General features: G+C 38.0%; 1 protein-coding gene across 2 annotated transcripts in view; it reads right to left on the reverse strand.

The window, feature by feature from the left end:
- Positions 1-245: 245 nt before the first annotated feature.
- LOC121944703 (perforin-1-like) overlaps positions 246-25,874 on the reverse strand; it is a 96,759-nt gene continuing 71,130 nt past the window's right edge. The window contains exons 2-4 of one of the 2 annotated variants that reach the window (XM_042488592.2): positions 15,303-15,367; positions 3,807-3,972; positions 246-3,185 (exon numbers count right to left, since the gene is read on the reverse strand). In XM_042488592.2, coding sequence (XP_042344526.2) covers positions 2,925-3,185; positions 3,807-3,972; positions 15,303-15,367 — 492 coding nt within the window. In that variant the 3' untranslated portion in view covers positions 246-2,924. Of the gene's footprint in view, positions 3,186-3,806; positions 3,973-6,838; positions 7,100-7,557; positions 7,727-15,302; positions 15,368-25,874 lie in introns of those variants that run through there. The other variant, XM_088076033.1, reaches the window with a different exon arrangement.

The following is a 25,874-nucleotide window of genomic DNA, read 5'->3' on the forward strand; positions in this document are numbered from 1 at the left end:
ACTGGTTGTTGATGCTGTGAGCTTCTTTTCTTTATGCTATGATTTGTAAATGTAATTATCATATTACCACTCTTTATGTCATTATGGAGCTTAGAAATGTCTTTAAGCAAGAAAAACCACAATGAAAATGAATGGTAACTGTTGCAATAAGAATAATCCAATTGGTGAAGCCACAGTTTTCATCCAACAATGTCACTGAATCAAAAAGGAAACAAACTTGATTCAATGAATAATGTCCATTTTTTTAATGTACCTGCATCGTCATAGATTGGGATTTTAGAACTCTCATGTGCATTTAATAAAACTTACACTTAATGATATTCCCTTTTATGTCAATTATTTGTACTTCAAATACTCAAAAGAAGCAGGATGCAGAAATGTCAAAAGACTTGATTGAAGAACTACTGATTTCCATTTTGTACTCAGCACACCCATGTGTTTTTAACTGATTCTGTACCCTTTCCCTAACTTGTTTGTAAGTGCATAATTATCCTCAATGTGATTGTTCTAAATATTTTTTTTTAAATTTCTCAATTTGATCTGACAGGTGAAAATCGGCAGTGACTCAAAAAAAACCAAAGTCATTTACTCAAGTTACAACCCTGGTTGGTGGCAGAAGTTGGAATTCCCCGCGGCCACCGCCGATATGCTTAAACTGGAGGTCTGGGACAAAGACGAGTTTACTTCTGATGACAAACTGGGAGCCTGCATGTTGCCAATGCTGCCAAATGGGCAAGATTATAACACCGTTGAGTGCAAAATTAACCATGGAGGCGTGGTCAACGCATTCTACAAGTGTTTATAAACGTTGCCTGCTCTTGAAAATTAAAGAGATGGGTTTGAGGAGACAAAAGTACGATATCTCTTTGAAATGTTTGGTGTTAAAAAAAACAAAACAACAACAAATCTAATGGAGTACAGATGATTCTTTCCCCACAATATTGTTTGTATAATATTGTTTCTTTTAAAATGGATATTATGAAACTATATTTTCAAATGCCACAGTGCACACAATACTGTCTACCTGTGATCTCTTGGTCACTAAACAGTGACAAATTAACACAATTCATTAATATCAACTGTGAAATTATAAATTGTGTTTAAAAGCGCTGATTTCCTGTACTGTTGGCTGTTTTGAAACTTCTGCAGCTGTGCATCTTTTCTGTACAACTACAATACATTCTCATTGAAAGAGAATTCAGTTTGAAATGGAAAAGTGAATGAATAAAGTCATGTGAAAAAAACATTTGTTTTCAATTCATGTTTGTTGTTTTTTTGTAGTGCATTTATAAAAGGAATAAAATACAATAGAAAAAAAAACAAACATTTGAACCCTTTATACCAGTAAACTGTCACATATACCTCTTTGCTCTTCTTACATAAAATGCAATAATGAATAATTGGATAGTTTGGGAGAAATATGGCATTTTCACACCTCTCAGAACTCATCATTAAATCAAAGAAATAAACCACAGCCCAAGACTTGAACCAGAAAAAAGACCCCTGGTGGGTTTTCTCTCTGCAGTGAACACATCCGTTCTCTGGAGCACAAGGTTATGATTCCACTAACCATGCTGGCATAGCTCCTCAGGGAGGGAGCTAAAAAACCTCAAACCTAGTCAAGAATGAGTGGCATTGCCACTTTCAAAAGGGGTCACTTAAACTCTCAATTCAAGACGTGAATGAAAATGGGGTTTAGGACTTGGGCCATATTTGATATTTCAAACTTTCCTGAAATCTCACTGAGATATAAACTATATGACAGTTTATCACTGGTCACCAGCTGTTTACAATCCTGTTATTTATCCCGCCACCATGAGGTGGCGTGGTACCAGTAGACAGAGCTCTAGTGGTGTGCGCCGTGTACTACAATTAGTTTAATTGAAAAAGGTGTGCCTGTATTTATGACGATATTGAAAAACATACCTTCAGGATTTCTTAATACGCTGTTATACTGTGATACTGCCCAATCCTAAAACCAACGTATTTCAGAATGTGATTTTTTAGCTTTCATACTGACAAAGTTTTCAATTAGCCTATATACTTTAACATGATATTCCTTAAAAACTAAGTTATGGCTTTTGGTTTTGTGTACTATCCCAAGATTTTCAGTGGCAACACTGCTTATGCGACAAATAGGTTATGGAATGTCATGTAATATTTGCAGATGTATCAGATATTACATGGCAGAAAAGAGATTTGGCATGATTTCACTGCACAACAATCTTGAAATGGAAATTAACATAACGAAATTAACCAACAAAATACTACGACGACCCTGTGGAATAATCACAGTATGCTAAAAGATTCACCATCAGGAGATTATGCAATAACTGTGACAGGATTAACTGTGTGGCTCAACATGTTTGCAGCATTTACTGGCACCTGAAAAGACCAGCCACCACATTCGACATGTGTAATATTATCTAACTTATGTATATGTGACAGTTAACTAGTATGAAGCCAGAATTTTTTTTCTTTTCTTTTTTGCTGTAAAGCAAGTCATTCATTTTATGGATGCTCTGATGAACATGAATTCATTTTTTTTCATTGGACTCGTTCAATTTTTCATTTTAAACTGAATTCTATCTTTCAATGAGAAGTTAAACTTTTAGACACAGAAGAACTGCTGTTTCTAAAAAGCCAAAAGTACAGACAAAAACTGATTTTCCTTACACAATTTTCAGCTGTACACAGGTAGACAATATTTGCTGTTCTGCACACTGAAACATTTGGAATAATGTTTCAGAACATCAAACATCCATTTTGAAACAAACAAAAAGACAATATTGTGGAAAAAGAATAATCTTTATTCCATGTCATGCCCATAAGTAATTACTTTTTTTTTAAACTTTTTTTTTCATTTCGTGAAGGAAGTTTCTTTCTTTTCTGTAGTTGGACTCTTATTTCAAGTGCAGGTTACATTACTTGCACTTGTAATGGAGGGTGACAAGACCTTTTTTATTCGCCATTTTGCACTCAACCTTCCTGTAGTCAGCACCACTCGCATCGAGCTCTTGGACGCAGGTCCCCAGTTTGTCATCAGAGGAGAAGTGGTCTTCGTCCCACACCTCTATGGTCAACTTATTAGTGCTGATGGTAGGAAATTTGATCTTCTGATACCAAACTGGGTTTGCATTTGAATAAACGGTCATGGTGCGTTTCTTTTCAGAGCCAATTTGCACCTGTAGGATTCAAAGTGAAAAAATAAAAATTAAATTAAAATAAGCACAAAGTCAATGACTTTCAAACAAGTCAGGGAAAATGCCCACAGATCCAAATATAAGACCAGACTGTACTTTACAAAATTAGGAACAATACAGGTAAAAATTATAACATTTTTGTTAAATCATGTCTTTAATAAGGTTTTGTACAGTAAAGGACCTTTCTTACTGAATTTTGTTTTTTTGGAGTCCACACAATTTACATTACAGGAAATGTCATTAAACATAACTTTTATTGTATGTAAATGAATGGTTTTCCACAGTCCATAGAAGTGCAGTTTTATGAACCATGATTGAAGGTGGTATTTCTTTTTAAAATCAATGACATTTATGGATACATTTTAGGCATGAATGACTTTGTTTGCTGTCAGGGGCCGCTTAATATGTTGGATTATTTTTCTAAAATATTTATCATTCATTTTCAATGTTGGTTTTGTAAGGCCCATATATTGACCAAAATCATTGCTAATATGACAAACATGTTGAAGTTATAGCATAAATAAAAGTAGCACACTGCTCAGAAAAACAGCACTGCAAATGTTATATTTGGTTAGATTTTGATAGAAATAGCCAACAACTCACCGTAACATAGGGATCTGGGACAACGCCATCTCCTGCTAGACCACTGCCATCGATCACATAGATATTGACTCTTTTCCCGACGCATGACTCAGCCTCGGCCTGGAATGGTATGATCAGCAACAGGCAAGCAAACACGGCAAGCTTCATCTTCAGTTGTGTCTTCACCCTGAGAGAGAAGGACAGAGAGCGAGATACCGAGAGACAAAGGAGCAGCTCCTGGTTGAAAAGTCCAAAAAGCTGGACAATTTTATAGAGCAGTACAGAGACTGAGGGAGGGGTTTCACCCAGGTGAGTGTCATGCCCATTTGCTTGCTCATGTGCCGGTACCTGTGTGTGTGTGTGTGGGCTCGTGCGTTTGTGTACATTTGCCTAACCACATGTGTCATCCTTTTTGGTCATAGAGAACAGGAAAAACTTCATTAGATCTTCATGTGAATGGACAGTTCAACTCTGCGAAGTGGAGAGAGAACTTGCAGGCACTCCCCTTATTCACATGTTGGCATGTGTATCCATGTGTGTGTGTGTGTGTGTGTGTGTGTGTGTGTGTGTGTGTGCGCGTGTGCATGTGTGTATGTGAATGGGGTTGGGGGGCTGTTTAATGACTTGGTTTGCCAGTGGCGGTAGCTGCAGGTGGTTTCTGATGCTAATGTTAGATCAACATGCTCTTCACTGGTAGAAGTCACGAACGTTCACTTTCTGCCCCTGGCCTGCAATTACTAATGCAGGATTTGACTTTTGAAGCTTTGCTGTATCATCTCCTGGCTGGTCATGGTCTCTTTGTTGGCCTTTTGGCAGCAGGCCAAGATTTAAAAGCAGGCAGGCAAACAGCCTCCTGGGTAGCCTAGTGCCCCCAGTTCCCTGAGTAATACAGAATATTTAGGGCCATTGTAAATCACCCAGAGAACGCGATATGGAAAGGGCAGAAAAAAGTACTGTGAAACTTGTGAAAAGTGCCACTATGCAAGAACAAGGTATACAGAAGAGTAAAAAGTTGAAGTACATCACTGGTCTAAGGAGCTAGAGATGGTTATGCAGTTCAAATAATAAAATAAGAATTTCAATTATGCAATAAATGTTACAACGAAGAGTTGATGAAACGGACTCTCTAAACATGCTGGCCCTATTTTCACTCATTTTAGGTATAACAAAAAATAATGCTTGTGAAAATCTCAGTCATCGAGGTCATGGTAATTCTAGCCACTAAATGGTAGGCAACTTGACTTATTTGAGTTTATTGAAGACGTTTCACCTCTAATCCAGGAGGCTTCTTCAGTTCTAATTGACAGGTGGGGAGTCTCATGCTCAGGGTCTAAAACCTGTGGCTCCTCACCAGTCGGTTCAAACTGAAGAAGCCTATAGATGAGAGGTGAGACATCTTCAACAATCTCAAGCAAGTCCAGTTGCCTACCATTTAGCACGTGGAAAAAGAGATGATGATAATTAGGAGTGTCACGATCCATCGATCTGGATTGATATATCGATTTAATGTGCAACAATCATGTATGGTCGATCCAAAGTGTAAACATCGATCCATATCATCCTATTTCGTATGCGTCTTTACTTTGAAATTCTGTGTCACCATCACGCAGCATCAGACATATGATGGTAAGCAGCCAAGAAAGAGACGGTGATCAGAATGTTATTTAATCTGGAATAAATCATCAGTGTGGAAATGTTTTGTTTTCAGAGAAACTAGGTCTCAGACAGCTCATGACATATGTAAACAAAAGCCGTACTCAGGAAATATCACATCTTTGTCAGGGCATCTCACTTCACTAACTCCTAACAGTAACATTAGTCGCTCATTTTCAAAAATGTTCGGCTGGAAAGACGCACGTGCAGACTGAAATTCTATAGTGCTGTTCTATCTGAAACTGTAGTGAATTAAACCAGCAGTGAGTAAGAGAAAGCATTAATAATAGTCTAAATGTAAATCGATTAAATTATGAGTAGCTGAAAAGTCTGCCAGTCGTAGAGCTAATTCATGCCATCTAAAATGCCACAAGCTTATGCTAATTATGTTAGCATGTTGTATATGTGGGGGAAACGTGATTCACAAAAGGAAGTTGTTTTGTTTTTAAACCTCCACAGTTATTATTGAGATGTTTTTATAGGTCCGCACACTTCAGCTCCACCTTGCAGCTTTTTTATGGTGATACTCACAAAAGTAGTGATGTTTCAAGCTACAGTCTCTTCTTCAGACGGTGAACAGCTGCAAGGGGAGCTGAAGTGTGCGGACCTTCCTCTTTTCTTTGTACATATTTTTTTCCATTAAGTGTTTTCTGATAGAATGAACCAGTTTTAATTATTTACAGTCATTTAGATGTTATTTTTATCTTTTTGGGCCAAAAAAAGGGGTGGGGGTAGGGGGGATGCTTCCTCTGTAACCGACTGTGTTAAATGAGCATATAATATCGCCTCATATCTATCGCAGTCCCTTAACTGAAATCAAATTGAGATACTATCAAGGCAGACTTTATGATATTGGCAAATATCAAATCAATATAACATCATACTGTGATGAAACTAATAACTTGCATCCCTCATGATAATCAAGCTAAAAAGACATTTATTCATTTCTTATCCTCTCTGTGTCATTATTTATTACCCTGCCCCATTATATGAATGTATTTCTTTACTTAAATGGAGGAAAAAACACAAGTGTGGCTCTTTCAATGTCCAGCAGAGTGCCTCACACTGTGAGCACTCAACAACTAAAGGCAGAAGCAGCAGGGTTGTGTAACAATTGTATTACACAGGTACTTCTAAGTATGAATGCACACTGAATCAGTCGTTGCCAAGTATCAACATCTGACAGCGCAAAGCATTTCATGCCTGGAATAGGTACTCCAAAAACCACAAATTCAGAAACAGATATAGTTTTCTTTATTTGATTTGATTAATTCAGTTTTCATTTCAAACTAAATGCTATCTTTTCATGAGAAGTTAAACTCATAATTGTTCTACCACCAAACATTTCAGTGAGAGGATGTATTTTCTTCAGTTACAGTTGGACTCCAGACCAGGTTACATTACAAACACTTGTAGAAGAGGTTGACAAAACTCCTATCGCTGTTGAATTTGCACTCAATCTTCTGAAACTCTTGACTGTTTTTAACCATCGGCTTTGTGCAGGTTCCCTCTTTGTCATCAGAAGTGATGTAGTCCTTGTCCCAGACCTCTATTGTCATCATGTTGTTGCTGGCATTGGGAAACTCTAACTTCTCCCACCAGGATGGGTCGTCATTTGAATAAATGACTTTGGTTTGTTTCTTGTCAGCGCCAATTTTAACCTGTTAGATCCAATTGGGAAATAAAAATAGAATTAAAATAATCACACAGACAATGACTTTCAAACAAGTCACGGAAAATGTCTACTGGTCAGTTAAAAAGACCTGACTGTGCTGAGTACAAAGAGAAAACAGCAGCTGTACAAACATTAACATATTGATCAATCATGTTTTTAAACTTTTTATTGAGTTAAGAGGTTAAGCATGCAATTTCACTGTATCCTGTCTCCTTTTATTTAGATTGCTGTACACACAAAACAGTAAGTGTTACTTTTGATGTACATTTTGAGGTACATGAATGGATTTCTAAAATCTAAATCCAGATAAATGCAATGTTTTATGCCATCACATAAAGAAAAGTAGCACACTGGACAGTGATAATCAAAGTAATAATTAGTTAATAAAAAAGCATTACGCAAGTTATATTTGGTTTTATTTTGAGAAAATGGCCAACAACTCACCACAACATAAGGATCGGGGTCTAAAGGTCCATCCCCTGTGAGACCGTGGCCGTTTGCCACCCAGACTTCCACTTTTTTACCAACGCATGAGTCAGCCTCAGCCTGGAATGGTATAACCAGCAACAGAGAAGCAAACACAGCAAGCTTCATCTTTGATTGTGTCTTCACCCTGCGAGACAGAGAGATGGAGACAGACAGAAGAGCACCTCCTGGCTGAAATGCCCAACAAGCTGGACAATATTATAGAGCTCTACAAAGACAGAGGGAGGTGTTTCAGGTGACTGTCACGCCCATCTGTTTGTGCTTGTTTGTTTGTGTACGCATGTATTTGTGTGTATTTGTGTAACTCCACGTATCAGTGTGTGGTGTGTGTGTGTGTGTGTGTGTGTGTGTGTGTGTGTGTGTGTGTGTGTGTGTGTGTGTGTGATACTAATGTTACAGCAACAGAAACATCTCTATTACACTGGTACTACTGAGTACCAATTGACATTAAATTAATTGGTGCCAAACATCAGTGCTTGAGAGCACATTTGGGTGAGAGAGAGCGTGCTGCGCTCAGTCTTTGATGTGGCCACTGGACGCATCACAGCTTCTCTAGACTATGGAGGACGAGGCAAAAGCAGGGTTGCAGCCTAAAGACGATGTAGCAATGCCAGATGGAAAAACTTAACACTGTTTATCTGCACACACTTCAGCAATACAGTGACACAGACCAGTTTGAAAAGCGGCAATCTTCAAACCATCAACTTGTATGGCTGAAAAGTACGTTGATAATGATCAAAGAAGGATTTTAGAAGTAATTATAGGCCATACTTAACCAATACTAGCAACTTGTCATACATTATTTTATGTGAATAATTTATAAACATTAGAATAACTTTATAGCATTTAGGGCCCTCCTTCACTTTAGGACCACGGCAGTTGCCTTTTTGTGTGCAAGCTTAATGTTGTTTGGGTCTTTTGTTTGAAAAATTCAAATTGCTCTTTGTTTTACCTCAGGGCATATTCACAGCAAACATAAGGAATTACATGGTGGTGGGGTGGAAAAAAACCCACTTTTTTTACCATACAGGTGCATATTTGTCTTGTGCAGTAACGTCAATATCTACAAAGTTAATATCTAATACTATTTAGGCCAATGGAACTTTATAATTCTTTACAATGCAACTCAAACTTTTCTCCTCTCTTGTACTATAACCATTCAAAAAATGCAACAAGACTAAAAATGATATTACAATTCCCACACTGGAGGTTGGACTTGGGGAGATGGTGGATGTGAGATATGTGAGTGATATACAGGGAAAGAAAACGGAAAGAGGCATTAAGAGGGAAAAAGAGAGCCCGACTGATTGACATTCTGTCTGCTCCGTGTTTCAGAGAGTGAGGAGCGGAATCGATTGTCTTGCTTGGCTAGTCATGACAAAAACTCATCCGCTCTCTTCGTCTCGTTCGCTCCTTCCATCCGTCTTAAACAGATCTTCACAATCACACACTTTCCTGCATTTATGTTTTTGTTTTACAGGGACAAACTTTTATTTTATATATCTTCTTCCTCCATTTTCTTCCCAACTTTGTTTTCCCAATGGTGCATGATATGCCTGGGTATCTTTTAAAAAACAATGATATCAGTACCAATACCAGTGACATTAGAGTGATATCAATACCAACAGAGTATAAAATATATATATTAATAAAATATCACCAGACACCACAGGCTTGTCTTTTAAGCATACTTTTAAATGTTGATGGCATCTTGGCACACTGAATTGTCAACTCCGTAAATACACTGCTCTTGAATTTAATAACCCCCAGTCAGTATGGGCTGTAGCTGCTGCGTTCGTGAGCATATCAATTGTTGCAATAAATCGAAGAATGCTTACAGCGATTGGCTGCAAGCAAAACATACAGAAAGTAATTTTTTACCCTTGATGCATGTAAGAACAGAATCGAATGCACGTATTGTTTGACTGGAGAAGTTCTGACACCACTTCGTACTGGATTGTTTCGGTCCATATCTTTTTCTTCTCCTTCTATTTCTTTTTATGTGCAGGGATATGTTGTTAAGATTTTACTTTATGTACATTCAGTCCTTATGAATTTAGTGTATATTAATATGTACTCAAAAATTTAATTAAGAGTGTAAATAATGTTAATGCATAATATGTATGAGATCAAAAGATTGTTATGCTTTTCTGATTTTAGTATCAATTGTTTGTTTTGTCTGTAAGTGTCTAATCTGCTGTGACTTATTTTATTTTTTTGTGGACCCCAAGACGAGTAGCTGATGTTAGGTTTCAGCTTATGGGGATCCTCATAAAATCATAAATAATATTGAGTACCAATATGCAGCTCTAGTACAAGTAGTAGATAGTGCCCACTTAGGTTGTCTGGTAAAATTATATTTTTCTACAGCATTATGAAAATGACAAAATAGTAAATTAAAAAGCATTTGTGAAAGAAAAAAAACCCTCAACCTGCCATTAAAAAAAAAAAGGATACCTTGTTCAGTGGAGCAAGTGGAAAAAAAGGTAAGTTCAAAGGTACTTCTGGGTATGGGTTGCCCTTTAGATATGTACAAAGTTTACATTTGTAACTACATCAATTTGCTTTGTGTAACTTTTTGTTTTGTAAACGATGACATTATTTGGAATTCAAATAGTTGTTTGCGTCAGCTGTTGTCACAGTGACATCAGCGTGAGGAAAAACACTGTGGAGGAAAAATAAGCTCCAGTCAACAATGACAATAACAATGCTGTTACCAGAGCAGATGGAGATCTCACCGAAACCGTTAATTGTAAGATTTAGCTTATCAATCTTAATGTTAGTAATATCTATTTGAGCACAATCTATGTGAATGGAATTGAGTATAATAAAATAGAAGAAACTAGAATATGTCAGAAAACTGATCAGGCAAACAAGAAAAAATCTGACCTCGACAAATCTTGAGGCTTCATCACAAAGCTGATCACAACAACTCTGGACACTGGGCTTTACTTCTCTTCAAAGCGGGCCTTATGCACTCGCCTTATGGCTGTTAAGTCCACCATCTATACAGTAAATGACTGTAAATTAACACAGATACTCCGAGAGAAGAGATAAGGACAGAGTTGTAAAGCAGAAGGAGAGGGGGGCAGAGGGTAAGTGAGGCGACGGATAGAGAAAGGGACTGTGCGTAGAGTAAGTGAGAACAGTGAGTATGTGTGAGAGCAAGGTGGATAAACTGACAGGGAGCAGAAGGAGGGAGAGCGAAGTGTCCCCTCAACAGCCATCTAACCCCTGGCCTCGGTAACGAGCTGCTGAGTGTCTAAACGTCATTCGGCTAACGAGTTATGGCCCCGTTGACACTAAATGGCAGTCAATGGACAGATAGATGGCCCACTGGGAATGGATGAAGTCAATGGGCAGTGAGAAAGTGAGGTCCATATTGCATTAATGGGAGCAATACAATATACTAAATGGTATTTAGCAGACACTTTTATCCAAAATGACTTGAAGTACCTCATTGAGTGCTTTTATTTTTAGAAAGGGTGGCCCCCGTGAAAATAGGGGTCCCTTGTGCTTAAAGCCTCTGAGACTTGGAGTACTTACCAAGATTCAGTGGTTAGATGCAATGACTTAGTCACAGTCTGTGGTCAAGTATCCTCTGAGCTCTGAAAAACACCATTGACAAAAAACACATTTTCAACAGAATGTTCTTTTAACACACATTTAAGATGCAGTATTAGAACTTAAACTGAACTGAAGTGATATGAAAAGCTGGCAAATACAAATACTTTAAGGTAATGATTCTTACACTTACAGTAAAGGGCTCTGTATGTTACACTACGCAGTATTTTAGCTGATTTTCTTGCTACATTCACCTTGATATAGTCAGGGTTCTGTGCCCTGAATGTTACCTGAATGTTTCACTGTTGGACCACAGATATCTACTCTGCACTACTTTCTAATGGGGCAAAAGCAACAGAGCCGGCTAATGGTTTCTCAGAGCATTTTATAGTGCCTTGCCTCGTCCTCAATAAACAAAGAAAATTAGTGCAAATATCAGAATAAGGTTTTCCGTTTTTTTATTCTGTCCTTCCTGGGAGGTATTCATAGCAAGGAATACTTGTAGCAAGTATAAATTTAAAAAAGAGCTATAGAGAGAAGTTAGAGTTTGCTTACCTTCTCATCTTCGCAAAGGTGGCCAATCATGGCGTGAAGTAGGTGTCAATGTCGGATGTCAGTAGGTTTGAGAAAGGGCAAGAAATTGTCGCACACAGAGACCGTCCAAAATTGCAACTTTGGAAATGTTTGCGAGGAGAGCGTCCAAAGCTGATCGATAACACGACAAACAGTTCTGATTAGGCCTGAAACGATTCCTCAAAGAACTGGAATAAATCAGTTACTTAAAATCAATAAAACAAACTCATTGCATTGAAGCTTTGTTTAACCCATATACAGCTCTGTGTTTCACATGTGATTATTACTGTAGCACAATGCGCCTTTGATGGCGCTGATAGCAAAACAGAGCAAGAGAGAGCAAATAGTAAGGGGTGAAAAGAAGAGACAGCCAGAGGAAAACAACAGAAGTGTCGAAAGTTTGGGATCATTTCAAGCTGAAAGAACGCAGAACTGTGTACATTGTGTAATTGGTAAAGCAGCCTACTACAACAGCACAATGCTAATGTTTTAGCACCTCAACAGAAAGCATCCAGTCATTTAAGTGGACCTGATACAAGGTCATGTTAACGTGAACACTTGTTCTTACGTATTCACTTATTTTACGTCTACAAATGCTACAAAACCGATATGCCTCAGCTGTAGTTAAAAGATGTAACTCTGAAAGTTAAGTTGCACAGCTTAAAGGCAATGTAATATTATTATTAATTATCTATTATTAATAATAATACTATGCCTTCATTCTAAATTTCCATGTATACATTTTTTCTAAAGTAATTTAAAATTAATTTTATTGTTTTATGTATTTTATTTTTGCATTTCAGACAATGTTTTCTTAAAAACTAATATGGCATTTAAAGGCACCAAATGGGTTCAGTTTTGATGGATTATATTTTTGTATATAACTTAAATAATACTGCTATGGAAATTTCTAGAAGGAAATTAATCACTTGTTCATTTCAGGAGAACTGTTTTATTTTCTCTTTTGTATACTCACTTTTGCTTTTTAACAAAGCAACAGTATTTCTTACCTGGTAACTCGATGGAATTCATGGAATAACTCGTAGAATATTTGATTACAAAAATAATTGTAAGCTGCAGCCCTGCTTCTGACAGGAGTACCATCACATACAATATCCATTTATGTTTGTTATTTTAAAAATGTTTTGCAGCATACACAGCTAAAATGTCACGGTTAAAGTTTTAGGCATCAATGTTTAATTATTAGATTTTTTTCTTTCAATTGTTACAATGCACCACAATTTATAGTCTTTGTGGATCGATTTCTTTGAATATTAACAAGATGAACATATTATGTTCAATAAAGAAAAAACCCTGGTCATGAGTTTTGTGATGACAGGAGTCATCACTAGAAGGTGACCTTTGTTGCAGCTGCTGTTTTGGATGCTCAGTGGTAGCATGGTGTGTGCAGTGTGCACTGATGTTTTGTGTTCCTTTGAACTGAATTCCCCACAGGACAATAAACAGCTTTGTAAACTGCAGTTTTTGTATGACATTCTGCCAATGACCATGGGATCAGGCTGATCTCATTTATTTTCTATAACCCAGACTAAATATGAGTCCAGCGGGAGAAAGATTTAAGGCCAACAGGGAATTCAAAGCAATAGAGTTGAGGGGAGAAATCAGTGGTAAAGTGGTATCAGTGGTCTTAATACTGTGTCATGAAACTGCAGTCATACCGTCAGTCAATAAAGTGACTGTACAAAGATGAGAAAATGAGAAAAGTTACATGTTTTCTGTTTGACAAAAAAAAAAAAAGACTGAAGTAATGAACACACACACACACACACACACACACACACACACACACACACACACACACACACACACACACACACACACACACACACACACACACACCCCAAAAAAAACGCCTTGGATTAATACCTAGTGGTTGTATGCCTCTATGAACCACACAAGTTACAGTGAACATGCATGTCTGTCCAGATCAAATCCATGACAGGTGATGATGCTTCACATATGGATGTTGCGCCAAAGAAGCTACAGATTCTAAAATGCGGATGCTTCACTTACATCTTCAACCCGTCAGCATCAAAGATCTGTACAATCAGCTCAGTTTCAAGGTTGACACCCAAGATTGGTGTCACCATTTCAGTATCAGACCAAATGTCTGCCCTTCTGTACCTGAGTTATGGTGTTTACTAACAGCCAGAAAAGTGTTTTCGGGAACATGATGATGTCAAAGTAAAAGTGAAAGAAAGTTTGAAGAAATATCCTCAAGGTGTTCTTGAATTACCATGTTCACAAGAAAAGGACAAACAAGGTCACAGTGACCTTAACCTTTGAGCAACAATATCTTATCCTTAACTCCATGTTTGTGCCAAACTGAGGAAATTCTTTTAAGGCGTTTTTGAGTTACTGCCATCACAAGGATGAGATGGACACAAGGTCACAGAAATATTAAACTCTGATGCTAAAATTTAATCAGTTCATTGTTTTGTCTAAGTGGATGTTTGTGCCAAATCTGAAGAAATTCTCTTCAGGTGTTTTTGAGATATCACCTTTAAGAGAATGGGATGGAAAGCTTAATGGACAGACAGACAGAAAGGCCAACCTGTAAACTTAATAAAAACAAAGGCCTCACTTTGTCTTAGAAATATGCCTGGAAGTACAGATGGAGATTTAATACAGTGAGTGGGCTGGCTGACTGCTTAAATGTTTGACTTAATAGTGACTTTATTCTTCATTTTTATTGAATTATATGAATAGTTTGACATTTTGGGAAAATCATGTATTTGCTGACGTATCCAGAGTTGGGTGAGAAACTCAAGATCACTGTCTGTGTATTTAACCTGTACTAATATTATTTCGGCCAATAGGGGGTGGTGCAACAGGCTATGAACACATGTTAGCATGAACATGTTAGCGATCTGGATTCACACATCCAGCAACCACTGAGCAGGATTAGGTGGCCTAATTGCAAAAACAGAAACAACCTTATTTTGCTCCGGGATAAAAGACTCCAAGAGCTATCACAGCAGGAGGCCAAAGACTTCAGTATCAGACATAAGTGAATAATAGAGAGTAATGCCGGCCAATGACAGAAGCTGTTAATTGCTGTGATCTTTGATAGGGCACTTAAGAAAAACCACAGCACATGACAAAACTGTTTCCTTCTATGAGCCAGGTTCAGATTTCTTTGGATATCAGTATAGTTTATGAAAATCAACAACTCAGCGTAGTTAGGGAGAACGAACAATATCTTGAATGCTGTTAAAGAAGGTAGCAAAACTCTTAAGCATCAAGTCTGATTTAGTTCACTGACAAAATGACCATAGTACAGAAGGACCCTCTGTTCTTCCATTTTAGCCCTTTTAATCTCTTTTCTACACTAAATGACCACACTTTGTCTTAGGGTAGGGCAGTGCCCAGTGAGGCGGCATACCCAAGCTGCAAATCACCAGCCTTCTGCCTTATAGTAGCAAAACTGTCAGGACTGAGGACAAAGACATAAGGACATGTGTGTGTTTGGAGGGGTGAGCAACAGAGAGAGGGGAGGGCAAGGTGGATTATTGCATGCCATGTTGCTGTAAGTCAAAACTTACGGAACTCGGGACGCTGCTTTGTCACTTGTAGATCCATCTGGTGGAAACCCCTGATATTTATATACCTGCAAATATAAAAAGAGAAAAAAATATGCCGGTCAGCCCAGCAAATATTGATCAATAACTGTGACAGTGGCAAATCTTCACGATGGTGGCGACAAAGTTAAAAAAGCTACCACTTGGCACATCTAGCAGCCTAAATTCCATCTGTTAGATAAATAATTACAGTAACTTTAGACGATGCCACTGTCCACCATCCCAACCCTCCTTTGTCTGCCTTTAATGTGCCACTTACTCACCACTAGTGTTACTCCTGAAGCCCTTTAATCAGAAAATCCCACTTGTTGAGAGTCATGGCTTTTTACATGACCATGCTGTAGCTGTAAGAATCTACTGTTGTTCACACAAATCAGCATGGAACTTCAGTTGTGGTGTTAATATGTCTTGAACAGTCAAACTTTCTAAACAGACTGAGATTTTCAATCTTTTTTCAATCCTACTGTGGTGTCAACTTGTCTTCCCAGTTCCACTTTTCCTTTTTCTCAAACTCCCCTTTGTGCTCTACTGTTTCCACTTTTTCTATCCTCACCACCTCAACAACCTCTTCCTGCTATGTCCTCTTCTCCTCTGTTGCCTTCGACTCGTCTCTGTCCTCATCCACTCCTTCCACCCACTTGCTTGCCAACTTCTTACCCTAGCTCTGATTGTGAGCCGCCTTCAGAGCCAAAGGCGGATCTAAAGGAATCAGAGATGTCAGGACGTGGCCGATCTTTTCGATGCCACAATACACAGAGGACATTGTGCAGCCATGCCAAAATCAATCTGACTTCCATTCATCACCTAACCCTGTCTGCACAGGGCTTTGGAGATGCCTTGCTGGTCTAAGTCGTCTGTCTGAAGGTCTCGATGTTTGTCTGTTACAGTTTGTCTTAAAGTATTGACATCATTCTCACTGTACCAAGCTGCCATTGACTTTAACCTCTAATGTTAATTCTGAGTATTAGCTTAAAGGAATACTCCACAGAATATCCAATACATTGGTGAATAAGCTTCTTCTGGCAGAGCTTCAGTCAGGAGGTGACAGTGAAGAAGTTGATTATGCAGCTTTTATCTATACCACACTTAATCGTAATTCTAATATTGATCTAAAACCTACATCCATATTCTAAAGTAAATACCTTGAGAAAGTCATGTCTCGCCAAAATGTCACTCCAGAAGGTCCAGCATGTAGGAATTAAGGTGGATATATGGCAGAAATTGAATATAATATCATACATGTATTTTCTCAAGTGCATTATCACCTGAAATTAAAATTTGTGTTTTTATTTCCCTAGAATTAATTAGCCTTTTACACAGCATGTACTCATCTAACAAGACCACCATGTTAAACTACAATATTTCAACAGAAGTCAAGGATGGAAAAAATCAAACACAGGCTCTAGATAGGTCCATTTGCATTTTGCTGAAATTACTCGGTCTGTTTGATTGGTCAGAAAAAAAAAGACTTCTGCGAATAATTTGGCTCTCAGTAAAAACCTCCTAAACCTCTTGGAGTCAGACACCATTGAGGCCACTGTATTTAGAGCAGCCATTGACCCTAGCTTCAAGCAATGAAACTTGTTGTCCACTGAGGGAAAGGAACAGGTCAGAGGAAATGCAGACAGCTGATCACAGGTGGAAATTGTAGTAAAGCGCTTGCTCACCCCCAGACTTCCAGTTATTAATAACTTACAGAAAAAATTGTGCGCAATAGTCCACGTTCCACCGTCTCCTACTAACACTGGAATTAATGAATATGATTTATTTGTATTTCCCCATCGCAGCTTTGAATATTCACAGTTAATTATCACTGAACTGAACCCCAAAAATGGTAATCAGAGCAGCCCTTCCATAAACTAATATGGGAGAATATGCCACATTTTTGTTGAACATGGAGATAAAGATAAGCTGAAAACACTAACACAATATAACTTTCAGAGGCATAGAGACGGGAGCAGGTGGGTTGCAGGCCATATAAAAACTTCATTTAAAAAGAAGAGAGACAGAAAACTAAAAGACTGAATGGGTGAGACAGGCAGAGAGTATAAGGAAAAGCGGCATTGAGAGCTGCTATATTTCTACAGTAAGAGGTGTGATAAGAACGCCTCAGGGTCCTGCAAAGAGAGGGGAGGAGGCATCGAGTGAATCCTTCTCATGCTATCGCTCTCCCTCCTTCTCATTTTGCCCTTGTCGGTCCCCCAATCAGTAGATGCGTTCCCCTGAAGGTTGACAAAGGTGGCTTGTGTAAAGTTATCTCTGCAGCAAAAAAAAAAAAGTTATCGCAACTATAGCAGCAGGTGTCTCTGAGGCCCATGTCATACCGGTTCCTGTTTCCCAACTCCCCCTCCTCCACCGTCTCTATCTCCTCCTCTCCGCTTTTCAATCATCTCATTGCCACTTTTAATATCTTCTACAGTTTATCTGATTATGACAGACATCCCTAAGGATGTTTCAAAACTTGGCTGTACAAAAATATCTTCTCCATTTTTTATCTTCTCCTAACTTTACCGTTTCAAACCTTACTTGAAGACCAACCAATAACATGTACAGCATATGACACTAAAGTGTGTTAAGGGATGTGTTTCCTCCTGACAGGGATAATATAATATAATATAATATAATGAACAACTAAAATTGCTAAAGATCAACTACAGCTCAGCAATTGCTGAATTTTGACAATTTGAAGTACTAGTCGGATGGATAAACCATGGCTCTATACAACAGAGAATTAACATATTTTACCCAAACTCACAAATTTTAATGTTCCTGTTTATGCGTCTATCATAAAAGAGAGTATATTTCTGTATATTTTAGACAGAGCCAGGCTGGCTGTTTCTCCCTTTCACTTACGCTTTATCATGATCAATTTTCTAATTTTAGTCTTGCAAATAAAGCTCATAAGTAATTTTCTAACATGTTGAATCTTAAGCAACTTTAAGTCGCTATAGTGTCACCAAAAAGGAATACATTTTGGAAATTAAATGAATACTATACAGTGTCACATTTTTTTGTTTTTTAAATATATCTTTTGAGGGCTTTTGTGCCTTTTTTTTTGAGTAAGTGTGAAAAGGGGAGAGAAAGGGGCAACATGCAGCAAAGGGTCGAGGCCCGAATCTAACCCGTGGCCACTGCGACGAGGACACAGCCTCTGCACAAGGGCGTCCACTCTACCAACTGAGCTACTGGGTGGCCCAGTGTCAAGTTTTTTATACCATATTACTGCACATTAAAGTTTTGGCAATATGACAGTATATACCCTGCAACAGTAAAGTTGCAGGGTATACAGTATTGACAATACTGTTCCAATCACAGAAGCTACAGACTACGTAGCAAACTAGTGCTGGATTCTTGCATTATCTTACAAATCTAGCTACTTTGCAAGGTAACAATTTGGACATACATGGAGGAGGGGGAGAGTGAAGTTGTAAATGCAAAACCCTCTGAATTATGAAAGTTTTGTTCTCAGAGACATTTAAACTTTTATGAGCCATGTTTTTTTTTGTTTGTTTTTATGGAAGTTTCAAATAAAAGAAAATAACCTTATGTAATGATGTACAGTATGGTCATTTTAAGCCATTTTGTAAATACATTTACAGAATTATCACTGTATTGTGATATGACTTTTACCATGAAATAAAACCACATTCATCGTGACTGAAGATTTTGGCCACCCATTCCGTACATTAAATTATGTTTCATTTATCTGCAGCTGAAGTGGACAGAGCATGATGAACGAAATAACAGGGTCAACACTACGATCTCACCAGACACATGATGGATAAACACATGGCAGACACTCTTCTTATACTCGCAAATTTCTATCAGTAAGTGCTCTAGCTTTTTATGAACTGACTTCAAACACTGTGGCAACAAATCTCTCATAGTAAATGAAAAAACAATTCAATAAAAAAATGGACTTCCTTTTTCCTTCTCCACATTTCATCTTTGACTACCCCCTCTATTCCACTTTCTTTGGTGTTTCCTCCCAACTCTCTCCTCCTCCTACTACTCCTTTTTTCTACTTTCAAACACAGATAAAGAGGAAATGATGGCGTCATCATTATTCAGAGGGCCACACACACACGCACGCACGCAAGCACGCACACGCACACACACACACACACAATGATTAACGGCAACAAAAGACCCTTTTCCTGTATGGAGATTGTCATCATTTGATGCATTAATCTCTTACTACGTTACCGTCTCCCTACTCTTTTTGGGAAAAGGAATCACTTGTCCGACTATCTATGGTAAAGGAAGAAATAGGGAAGACAAAAACAGCCTATTTGTAGGTACAGTAACACGACATGGGAATAGTCAGCTGTTATCAAAGACATCACTTTGCAGTTTTATCTCTGTTAGTAGATGTGGACCATTCAACAGAATAGATTTAAGGCTTTAAAAGGTTCAAAGGCAACAGGCAGCTAATGATAGAACCACCTTGACAGATGCATATCAAACTCCATTATTCTCACTCCATGGAAACTCTGTAAATTACTGCCTCATCACTTCTGTGATTATGGTATAATTAAACAAAAAACTATTGCAATATCATGGTAAATCATGGGATGTTAATTACATACTGCTAAAAGTGTCAGAACAATGCATACTGGGACCTAATTTTATTTCTATTACCATTGTTTTCCTCAAGGTGCACATTTTACAGATCTCATCAAAACACAATGATATGTACTTCTGAAAACATTTCCCACAATTCTGCATTTATTTTGGGACAATGTGTCAAAGTTATACAGTAGAACTGCAGACACAAGCCTCAGCTGAAATGTTCAGGGGCTGAAGAGGAAATAAACCTCCATTTTCAAAACACTTGAAGATAAGAGTCGGTGAGCTGCAGCTGAGTAAATAAATAGAGAAAAGTTTAGCTTGTACATTTGTAGTCACAGAGTAAATCACTTCACATAAACAATTTCAAGCAGGACTTGATACAAATTTGTTTTTCATTTAGCGTTATAATATATTCCATACTGATTATCCAACCTGCCTACCTGCAAAATTACACATCCTTTCCCCGATTTTTAAATCTAAACATGTTGCACAGAGCACACTGTATAATTCCTTGTATGACTTCAGCTTTTTATGTTGCTCAAAAGACAACACACTATACTTAAAACATTTGAAACCTGTGACCAGATGAAATGATATTTTTATGCCAGACTACTGCGTCCCCATGCTGACGAATGATAGGGCATTGATTGGTGCATCAATAAGGTGATGACGTTGCCACTGAGATGTGCCTTTGTCACCCCAAGGTCCCCCATACTGCTGATGGAGGAATGAGTCTGCATTTTGAAAGCACGCACGCACGCACGCACGCACAAACGCACGCATGCACGCAAATACATGATGTCTTGATAATATTTTTAATGCCTTAAATACAGCTTGGAATTTGCTATTTAGATTAATTTGTACTTTATTTTGCAAACATTTCCATTTGTATATTTTACTTTAATGCTTGTTTGAAGGGGAGGTGGACAGACATCTGGAAAAGAAAAAAATGGAAGAATTTGGAAATAGACCTTCCTCCTGCAGCTCTCCTGTCTGACCTAAGCCCCTCCAACAACCACGGGCGCTTCATATAGTAACCCAGCAGCTTCCCAATGTTGCCAGCAGCACAGCTGCCCCATCTTGCCCCTTTTTCCTCACTCTCTGCTTCAGTCCACATAAAAAGGCAAGAAATAGCTAGTGAGCAACCCCACCGTCCCTCCGCCACACTCCCTGCCTTTTGGATTGCAATTGTTTCGGGTTGCTGCAGTCACTGCCTGGAGGTCCATCTCCAGAGCTGATGCCAGCTCTTCTGCTGGTGAGGTGGTCTTTGATGGGGGGCAGTGAGGCAGAAAACACACTAGCCCCTTTTACACAGCCTGTTCAAGGCAGGAATATTGTGTTGTCATGCCACCTTGCTGCTGTGTATAAAAGGTACAATGTTGGAAAGGCGGGACAGATCTGTCTCACCTTTAAGCCAACAACAGAGGTACTAACTGCACCAAATTAAGCTCTATGTAAAAGGGAAAGCCAGCAGGACGGGATCACAGACGGGACAGGTGTGGGATTTTGACCGAGTGTTTTGCATGTGACCCACCACAAGAGATTTAAAAATCAGCTGTTAGCGGCTCATTCAAAAAAAAAAAATGTCTGCAAATTAAGAAAATAATGAGATTTGGGAGATCCTTTGTACTGGCCCCATAGTGTGATCAATCTCGATGTAAAAAGAGCCGCTGTGATTTGAGGCTCTAGCGAACTTTATCAACATAAATGTGAACATGAAGATGCAGCCGTGAGCCTTTGGCTTTGGTTGTTAGATGGCTAAGCTAATAGCAAAATTTCCTTTTCATCGTTGAAAAGCTTTGCGGATATTTACATGTTTTATTTCATTTATTGTCAGATGATCCTTTTGATCAGTCTGCCTTCCTTTTTTGCATCGCTTTGCAGTGTAGGCAGTTGTTGCCAATGATGGAATAACAAGTCTCTCTTTAGGACTCTCTGCCATTTAATGAGGAATTCAACAATGAAATGTGCATGTGCATAGGAACGTCCTCTCTCTGAAATGACCCGCGATTGGCGAAAGTCTCCCATCATGGGCTATATTTTCTAAAATCTGAAAACAGCGAAAAGGAGGTGCAGAAGTCCTATTTTCTCTCACCCCACTTGAATGACAATATACTTATTTTTGCTCAAATAAAATGCAGCTAACCCAGCTTTAAATAAAACAGTGTAAAACCATTTTAAAAGAAGATGCCATCACATGACTCTTAATACTGTGGAGCTCTTACGTATCTTTTTTACTCTGTTTTCTAAGAGGTTTAGTATCTAAGCTTTTATCTTTTCCCTCGAGGTTATTTGTACTTTGCAAACATTTGCAAAAAGACAAGGTGTTTTTCCACTGTGTCATCTTTATGTGCAAACCAGCTAAAAGTTTAAATTTCTCACAAGCAGATATCTGTATTTGAGTTTCACTGTAGTGTGAGAACACGGTGAAAGCTAATGATCATAGTCCCAAAAATTTTGAAATTGCTGGTTAACCACAAAGCCAAAGGCAGCTCAATACAATCACACACACACTCGTTCATGACACAAAGATGAAATAATCGCTTCAATTTCACATCTCTCTCTCAGAACAAGATTACTTTACAGCTTCTTTTTGATGTCTGCCTGGGAGGTTCAGTCCAAAGGTTTGGGAAAGTTTTGATGATGTACTCCTTGAGTTTGGATTCAAACTCATGCAGATGCAAAATACAAGCTCTATTTTACCGTGATGACTTGGCAAAGTGATTCATATCAAAACGCTGTCCCACTCCTCACAAAAAATGTTCTGCCTCCCATCTAAATGGAAATGCATCACCACAGCTTTTCTTCCATTGCATTATATATGTGTGTGTGTGTGTGTGTGTGTGTGTGTGTGTGTGTGTATACATATTTATTTATTTTTCATTGTTCTCATCGTTACATATTTCCATCAGCAGGCTTAACAGCAGCCATGTGTACTTTCCTCAATAACCATTTATTCAAGTGAGCATAAAGAGCTCACTGACAACTGCCAAAAAATCTCAAATCATGCCAACCACAGACTGTAAAAGCAGATGAGTTCAGCTTGTTCTCAATCTGGCTGGTACTCAAGAACTTCAAGAGGCTGCCTGGTAACTTAAAAGATGCCTGTGTGATTCCTGCACAAGGTACAAACATCTGGTGTAGTAATAAAATGACTAAAGCTCTCTGTACTTTTTCAAACACCAGCGTTTCTTTAGTACAACAGCTCAGTAACCAAGAGTGGAGGATTACACAAGGAGTAGGGATTAGCCAAGGCCCCATGATACTATTTTATCACAATACATAGGTCACAAAACATTACTGCAATTTTAAACATGTTGTCAACATCTGTATAATCTAAGAAAATAAAGTTTTCAGTCTTCAGTTCATCTCACTTCTGTAATTTTAAATGGAACAAAATGCTTCTAGTGGACTGAAATGCAATAGATTAAGTTATTCTTGTAGGCTCCCAAAAGTTTAATTTCTTATTGTAATAATAATAATAATCAATACCACTGTGATACTATGCTATCTATACTGCTATCTATTTTTCCCCAGTCCTGGTTTACAGACACATCTCAAAAATAATGCCAAAAAATGCTGAAAAAGAAAAGGAGAGGTGTTTTATCAATCTTCCATTATGTAATAATTTGTGTACAATTCTATTCTTCCCTTGATAGCCCTTATTTATTGGGACAGGTTACCATAACAGTGGCTATGGCAACATATATTTATAAAACATAAAAAAAATTATTTAAGTAGTGTGTGAATCTTTCAACATCCAATTAAGTGTGTATAAGATTATATTATATTCTAATTTATTCTAAAGACTTTAGTCAAGTCAAGTCAGTTTTATTTATAGAGCCCATTATCACAAAACATGGTTTGCCTCAGAGGGCTTTACAGTGTACGACATCCCTCTGCCCTTAGACCCTCACATCACCCAAGGAAAAACTCCCCAAAAAGAACCCCTGTAACGGGGAAAAAAAGGAAGAAACCTCAGGAAGAGCGGTAGAGGATAATGAGGGATCCCTCTTCCAAGGACGGACAGACGAGCAATAGATGTCGTAAATAGCAAATGAAATACAATCATGGCAAAAAAGGAACGAGAAAGAGAGAGGGTGGGGGGGGGGACTTTAAAGGCATGACTGAAAGTATACTTTGAAACAGCAGAAATGCTTGAAAATATATATTACATGTATAAACCATTCATTACGTATATTTTAAAAAAAAATTTGACATCCAGAAATCAATATTTCTTAAACAGGCTCTGGTTTGGTGCCATTTTCTGGCTCCATATAAAGTGGTTAAAGGGACATGAGTGTTAAGTCCTTTGTGTTGGTCTGGCCTGGTTTCACTTTGTCTGAATACAAATTGACTCAGCTGTTTTTCACTGGCGTCAAACACAAACCTCATATCTCCAATTGTCACCTTTTTTAGCTTAACAAAATTTCCAATATCATGAAAGAAAATCTATCATGACCAGAATGAAAACTGAACCCTGTTTTTTTCTTTTAAGAAGCAAATCAAAAAGTACAAAAGCAGAGATTGCATTTCTTTGTGTTGGATGTATGCGATTTTACCAGTCCACTGGAAGTGTTACATTCTGGAGTGTCATGGTGGCACTGGTGTAATGGGATCACAGAGGTCCGAGCCCGGGAGGACCCTGCAGACACGCTCCGTCTGCTTAACCAAACACCCTCGAATACATCTGGCTGCTAGTTAAATATGACATACTGGCTGGATGACTTATCTACATGAGAACACATTTGAACAACACACACATGCACACACTCTTGGTGACTAGTTAAATATCATCCAGTCACTTGCGAGCATATTTTCATGCATATGCACACAGAAACACACAGTCATTGTAATTCAAGAACACCAATGCCCTCTAGATGAAACCGTTACGACAGGATTGCCATCACACTATAGAAAGGAGAAATACAAACGACGTTTTACTAGTTGAAGGAGAAAATGAGCGGATGGAAAACTATCACGGAAGAAGAAGTGCAAGATCAGGAAGGAGGAAATTGGACTGGCATAAAATAGACCCATATGAGTGATCAGTCCCAAGTGGAAAATAGAAACTTCTTTCATTAAAAGCTTTTTTGTTTTAAAATAGTATACATCTTATTTTGGGCTTCCAGGGTTAACTAATTAATTGCTTATGTGATTAAGGTCCGTACATAACTTTTTGTTTGTTTGTTTTTATTGCTGACTAACATTGTTGTCTTTACAAGGCTGGACTAGGCTGACTTTTAGGCGACAGTCGTGATATTGGTATCATATGAAACTCGAAGACCTATGGAATCCACTGGTAACACTGGTATGCTTGCTTCTCAGAAAGGGGACTACATAATGATCCGAGTTGGGCTAAATTTTGGTGACGGAAAAACATAATGGTCATTTCACAGGATCCTCTTGATCTCTGACATCAAGATATCTGAATGAAAATTGATTCTGTGGATAACCCATTAGTCTCTCCTTCACAGACGTGCCTACTTTATGCTTGTCCCATGCAGTTTTTTCATTTGTCATTTGATTTCTAATCAAATCAATCTCGTAAGAATTGCTTTACGTTGTCAATACAGACTATAAAAAAAATGCAAAATGACAATTAAAGCATGTGATTAAAAAATGTTATTAATCACAATTGACTATTGGAATTCTGTGATTAATCATGATTTAAAAGATCCATCGTTTGACAGATCTAGTCTTATTATATAGTATACAATATTCCTAATCATATCAAAGTATACTTACTTGATATTTTTGGTATTTTCATGTACTTTTATGCAAAAGTACATAAAATATAAAATTAGGATAGAGTAGTATGAATTAGGTCAATTAGATTGTCATTAACATGTTCAATGTCTTTCATTTACCAAACTTTACCAAACACTTGATGAAATTGGTAGGTCATTTTATACTTAATACTGGGTATAAATGCCTGTAGTGGTTTTGATACTTTTACTGGTT

The sequence above is a fragment of the Plectropomus leopardus genome, chromosome 4, assembly GCF_026936395.1.
Source record: "Plectropomus leopardus strain MGB_pleo_1.0 chromosome 4, ASM2693639v1, whole genome shotgun sequence".
NCBI lineage: Eukaryota > Metazoa > Chordata > Actinopteri > Perciformes > Serranidae > Plectropomus > Plectropomus leopardus.